General features: G+C 44.0%; 1 protein-coding gene across 1 annotated transcript in view; it reads left to right on the top strand.

The window, feature by feature from the left end:
- Positions 1-1325: 1325 nt before the first annotated feature.
- The window catches only part of LOC109697581 (cytosolic phospholipase A2 gamma-like), a 28887-nt gene continuing 23421 nt past the window's right edge, over positions 1326-6791 (top strand). The window contains exons 1-3 of the mRNA XM_074057353.1: positions 1326-1375; positions 3819-3930; positions 4173-4309. Coding sequence (XP_073913454.1) covers positions 1326-1375; positions 3819-3930; positions 4173-4309 — 299 coding nt within the window. The remainder of the gene's footprint in view (positions 1376-3818; positions 3931-4172; positions 4310-6791) is intronic.

Genomic DNA, 6791 nt, shown 5'->3' with positions numbered 1-6791 from the left:
TCCCTTAACTGCACCATTCAGGCATCTGCTCGCTGACACACACTAGTTCCCACTGTATATATAAATTGCTAATTGCTGCTCTTTCACCTCTCACTACACTCTTCGCTGCACTCAGGGCCTTCTGGGGACCTCCAGCATCTGTAAGTACTAAAAACCTTTATCAAACTTTCCCCTCATAGCTGTATCGTTGAAGCCAAGTCTAAAATCAGAGATGTAATGGTGAAGCCCAAACTTAGGTAGGTAAGTCTCCTGCTGGGGATGCTGGGAAGAGAAGCTATGAGCTGAATTGATATAGAAATTCAGAGTTTTGTCCTAACAGGCACAATTGATAAATAGAATAAAAGCTATCTTTTATATACACATATATATCTTATTAATATTTATATATACAAATGCCACGTTGCATTTGTGAATCCCTTTACCCCTGCTGTGACTAACAACAGCAACTCCAACCTTCTCCAGAGTTAATTTTGCTGACAGAATTGTGACTTTTTCCATCTGTCCCTTTCGCAGAAGGGAGGAGCACTTAGTGGATAAAACATACAGGGAGGCTGGAGGTATCTCATTGTCAGGATTTCTTCCTCTCAGCCAGTCTCCTTGCAACTGTCACAGGGAACTGGGGCATCTCCAAGCCATTGCAAAAATGAAGAACTTCAGAATTAAGACAGAGAAAGAACTGTCCTGGGACCACAGCCATCCCTAGAAGCTACTGGTCTCCATTGCTCGGTGTGTCTGGTCACACGGAGCTCCCTGCCCAGTGCCCACCAAGGAGTCACATCTCCTGTGCCTCCAGGTTGGTGGTGTGCAGACTTGGGGCGCAGACATGGAGAACATGACTCATAGGCTGAGCTTCAGTTGGGTAGTGTGCTCAAGACTGGTCCTCCTCCTCTAGCTTAACTTCAAGAAATGCCCATGTCACCATGGCTACTTTGAAGGAAACTATATCCTCAAACTATATCCTCTGGGTTGAGGAGCAGATGGCTGATTAACAAGAACACAGTTGGACCAAAACCACAAAACCAAATGACCAATTCTTCCAAAAAGGCTGTCAACGAACTGGCCAAAGCACTGAGTTCACCTCTCACCCTCCCACACCAGTTTTTTCTGGGTACTTGGATGTGATCCATGATGTAAATCAGGTATCATTTGTACAGGAAATGTATGAATTGATCTTTCCTAAGAAATACTCATCTGGACTCTTCCCACAGAAGTTATAACTAGAACCATACTGTGTTCAGGACCCCTTCAACCTGCTGCAAACAGGAGCAGGTGTGCAGCAGGGAAGTGCAGCATTGAAAATAAACTGACTGGAGGAAGTTTGTAAGATGAGCCATGAGCAGTCCCCCAAATCACTGCTGTCCAAGAAAGATACAAGGTGAGTCATATCCTTAGCTGAAGTTTACCAATATATAGGTAGATATAGATAGATAGATAGATAGATAGATAGTGTATATATATGCAGTACAGGGTTTAGGCATACACTCTACCACTTGCACCATGGCCCCAGCACATTTTTTTCCTTTACTTATATTTTTAGGTAGCATCTTCCTTTTTGCCCAAGGCCAACATGGACCACAGTCCTCCTACCTATGGCCTCTCACATAGCAGGAGCTATAAGCAAGCACCAGCATGTACAGGTTATTTGTTGATACTGGCTCTTTCTAACTTTTTCCCTGACTGGCACCAAACCACTGTCATCCAAATCCCCACTTCATGCCTGAGATAACAGATGTGAGCCACTGTGTCATGATATATAACCATATTTTAAAAAGTAAAAAGAAACAGGTGCAGTTAAATTTTTATCCACTTAATTTTATATTGTAGCAAAATGCACAATATTGTAAAATTTACTCATTTAACCATTTTAAAGTAAACAATTCAGTGTCATTTACACATTTACAGTGTGGTCCAACTGCCACCAGTATCTATCTTCTCAGAGTTTTGTCTCTTCTTGGTGGTTTTTCCTGCCAGGTGTATCTCCAGCGTCTCTCCAAGAGTTTACTTTACGAAGCACACTTTTTGCTTCCTCCCTCTAGTCGCCATCTTGGAATCGCTCCTCTATCTACTCCAGAACATTTTCGTCATCCATTAAGCCTCACTCCATTTCTCCCTCTCCCAGCCCCTGGAACCTACTAACGTGCTTCCTATCCCCATGGTTTTCCTGTTGTGCATGTGTCATGTAAGTGCAATCCTGCAATGTGTGGTCTTTGTGTTGTCTCTGTCACTTGGCTTTGTCTCTTTAAGGTTCAGTCACACTGTGGCATGCATGAGAACCTTTTTTTTCTAAGTGGTATTTCATTACATGAGAGACAACATTTCGTTTATGCGTTTGTCACTTGATGGACATTGGGGTGTCTTCTAGTTTGTAGATGTGACTAGCACCAATATGAACGTTAATGTACACCTTTCTATTAAAACACCTGCTTTCAATCTCTTCACTATATACCTGAGAGTGAGATGACTGTGTCATTTGATAATTCTGACTAACATTTTCATGAACCACTGAACATCTTCCACCATGGCTGACCATGTCATCAATCGTTTCTTAACTTTTACTAATTGCACAAAAGAAGGGGTTGCAGTATGACAGTCTCATATTTGTATACTGTATGCTTCAATCATCTTTGCCTCCCATCACCCTCCATTTCTCCCACTCATCCCTCTAAATAGTCCCCCTTCTGATTTCATGTTTTTTTCAAATCCAGATTCCACATACGAGAGAGACCGTGCAATATGGGTTTTTCAGAGTCTCACTTCACTTAACATGATGATCTCCAGTTCTTTCCATTTTCCTGAAAATGATATAATTTGTCATCCTTTATGGCTGAATCACATTCAATTGAGTATATAAGTCACATTTTCTTTATCTGTTCATCCATTGATGGGTACCTCATCTGATTCTATGACTTAGCTATTGTGACTAGTGCAGCATGGGTATATAGCCGACTCTGTAGCAAGCAGACTGATTACCTCAGGTATATACACAGAAGTTCCCGCTGATAACCTTAGTAGTGTATTGTACATTCATCCCTCAGTAACCTTGGAGAATTTTGTCCAAGGCTACCACCAGCCCCCTCTGCAGATACAAAAATCTTCAGATGCTCAGTTGCCTATATACAATGGTGTAGTATTTCTATAAAATTTACACAACCTCTCATGTACTTTAAATCAACTCAACAATAACTAGTAGAATACAGTTATTATACTATATTGTTGAGGGAATAATGACAAGAAAAATGTCTGCACATCCTCAGTACAGGTGCAGTTTTTCATAATGTTTTTAATCTGAGGTCTATTAAATTTTCAGATAAGAATCCTGTAGAGGGTGTGTGAGGGCTAGCGGTGTTCATATTCACTGTCTCCCAAATTATTTCAGAAGTCATTGCTGTAAAAATTATTGCAGAGCTGGGCACCAGTGGCTCATGCCTGTAATCCTAGCCCCCTGGGAGGCTGAGATTGGGAAGATCTACATTCCAGGTCAGCCCAGGCAAATAATCTGAGACCCACATCTCCAAAATAATAATAGCAAAATGGACTGGAGATGTGGGTCAAATGGTAGAGTGCCTGCTTTGCAAGCATGAAGCCCTGAATAAAAACCCCAGACTCACCACAAAAAAAAATCATCGCTGAAGTATTGTGCGTCCATGTGCCTTTCACACACAGCCCTTGTCCATTCCCATGCACCACGTTTCTTCAATAATCACCCACTGCTGGTGGCTACTTTTAAAGACAGCACCACTCTAAATAAGTTCTGTTTTATTCTTTATCTCTCACTACAAATTTTCTGGAGTTTGTTGTTTCTGTTTTGTCCGGAAAAGCCATAGGGTTCGCATCACTCCTGAGCTCCAGAAAGAAGAGAAGGAGGCAGTGGACAACCGCAAGCTCCAGGTGGTGATGTCTCTGAATAAACTGGGCATCAAGGCTGATGAGGTAAGGTTGGAAGATATTCCTGAGGGGCTGGTGTTTGACCCCACTGTGCCCGGAGTCCGTGGCCCAGCTCAACCAGGATAAGCAGAGGAGAAGGGAAGAAAGAGAAGGATACAGATCTGTACTGCTAGAGTAGTCACATGGGAGAGACGTTGCCCTGCCCAAGGGAGAGCTTAGGCATCCATGTTGTTCCCAATCCTATCCCCTGACTCTGAACCTCCAACTGTCCTCTTTGCAATGCCCAGGCCCCAGTCATTGCTGTTCTTGGCTCCGGCGGGGGTCTGAGGGCACACTTTGCCTGTCTTGGGGTCCTGAGCGAGATGAAAAAACATGGCCTGTTGGATGTCATCACGTACCTCGCAGGGGTCTCGGGCTCCACTTGGTAAGTGTTACATTTGGGACTGGAGGGCAAGGGGTGTTTTCAACACCAAAATGAAAGGATTTTCCTGACGTCAAATGCATGCTTTCTTTTTTTCCTTTTTCCTGTCTTTAATTGTGCATTGTGGGGGGTATAGTGTGATGCTTTGGTACCTGTGTATCTTGTGTATTGATCACGCACAATAGTTAGATTATCCACATTTCAAACATTTGTCATTTCTGTGTGATGAGACATTCAGAAACCTTCCTTTAGCTATTTTGAAATATACAGAACAATATTGCTCATTATATTCACCCTGCATGTAATAGAATGTCATAAATTATTCCTCATTTCTCTCTCTTTCATTTGGGAGGGAGGTGTGGAGCATCACTAGGATTTAAATTCAGGGCCCCCTGCTTGCTAGGCAGAAGCTCTATCCCATGATCCACATGCCAGCCCATTTTTGCTTGAGTTATTTTTTGGATACTCTCGTGTTTTTGCTCTGAGGCCAGTCTTACTAGCTGGGATAAAAGGTACACAATACCCTACCAGGGTTATTAATTAAGATGGGACCTTGCTACCTTTTTACCTGGGCTTGCCTCAAATTTCAGTCCTCCTGATCTCTGCCCCTGAAGCAGCTATGATTATAGGAGTATATCACTGTGCTTGGGCCCTCCGTGTGTGTGTGTGTGTGTGTGTGTGTGTGTGTGTGTGTGTGTGAGTAATGCTAGTTACCAAACCCAGTATCTTGCTCATGCTAGGCAAACACTCTACACTGAACTACTTCCCCAGCCTGGAAAGTATTCCTAACTATCTAGTTGTGACCTTGTACCTCTCCTCTCCTCCCCTACTCCCTCCACCTGTAGCACTATTCTGTCCTTCCTAATACAACTTCTCCAACTCTCTGTCACTACTGTTGTCCTACAATCAGTTCCCTTGTGACAGTGTTTACCAAAAGTGAGCCACCAGGCTCACAAGTAAAGGTGCCTCAGTCCCATAAGACTGGCTCCATTTCAAACATCAGTCAAAAAGTCCCTGACTACCAGGACTTTTGAAAGACTGGTCATAAATAAGGGGTTCCCACAATCTTCCCCTAGGGTTTGATAATTTCCTAGAACAGGTCACTGACCTCAAGGATGCACTTCCTTTACATTTACAATAAAGGAGACAATTCAGGAACAGCCAAGTGCAAGAGATGCATACCACAGGGCTGAGATGGAGGTGGGCCTCCATGCCTTCTCTGAGCCACCACCCCCTGTATCTCCATGTGTCCCCAGCACAGAAGGTCTCTGCCCCTGTCCATTAGGGAGTTTAATGGAGGTTTCATTACATATCCATAATGCTTATATCACTAACCACTGGAGTCCAAACTCCATCTCCAGCCCCTCTTACCTTCCCCTCCCCAGAGTCTGGGGAGTGAAGCTGAAAGTTCCAAGCTTTGGGCCAGGTTTTATACTTTCCTAAGGCTTTCCAGCAGTCCTTCTGGCAAGAGTCACCTTATTAGAACCAAAGGTGTTCCTGTTTTGAGTTAGAAGGAGGTACGACCACCCAAGAAAGGCTTTAAAGGAGAGTCTTTATTAGCCAGCTGGTGACTGCCCTGACCAACAGGTCGTTGGATCTCAGAGCAGCCCCTGAGCAGGGTTTATAAAGGCAAAAACCACGTCCTGTTTGACACCTGTTGTGAAGCAAGCTAGCCTAGGTACAGAAGCAAAACAATGGCTGTTAGCTGTAAGCATGAGTGAACACAATCAACACAACCCTTTATCCACATCCCACTTTGGTACCTTCTGTTTTCATCGTTTCTATGGGAACCAGACCTCTTATGAACCCTCTTCAGCTTTGAAGCTCAAATGGCACCAGATTAATGGCTTCCCTCTGGACACCTGATTAATGGCTTCCCTCTGGCTAAGTCTTTTAACCATTTCATTCCTACCACCCTTATTATCAGAAAACTCCCAGGAGATCTGTTCCAGGAACTGAGACAACTACCAATATCTTCTTGAGTCACAGATCAGTAACAAAGTGTTCAGGTACATCAAGGTGTGTTCAAACCTTAGGTGGGTGGAATACAGCACTTGTGACTTGTCAGCCCTCATGGCAAAGTATTGCTCCAAGCCTCTGTAGGGCTTTCTTTTCCAAAGGTCCCAAATGCCAGTTCTGAAGCACTCATGCCTGTGACCCTGCTTCCGCACCCGGGACAGAGGTTGCTAATTAATCTTGAAAACTTTTCTGTGCAGAGATAAGATGGGCTGGCCTTTGAGCTGGGTGCAGTGTATGAGGTTAATGGTTAATGGAGACAACAGGGTGAAGAGAAGAACTTAGGAGTGAGGCAGCCCCTGCACAGTAACACCTGGGGCCTGTGTTCCCAAAGCTAACTTCTGAGTGACAGGGCATGAAGGTTAGCAGAACTGCCTTAGTGCCCACCTCCAGGGGGCGCTGTGGAAACAGGAATCAAAAGACATCTTTCCTCTGTAGCTCCTTGGAGGTGCACAGCACTGCAGCAAGT

This window comes from Castor canadensis, chromosome 16, assembly GCF_047511655.1.
Source record: "Castor canadensis chromosome 16, mCasCan1.hap1v2, whole genome shotgun sequence".
NCBI classification, from domain to species: domain Eukaryota; kingdom Metazoa; phylum Chordata; class Mammalia; order Rodentia; family Castoridae; genus Castor; species Castor canadensis.
The sequence above is the reverse complement of the archived record's forward strand: the minus strand, read 5'-3'. Positions and strand labels throughout refer to the sequence as shown.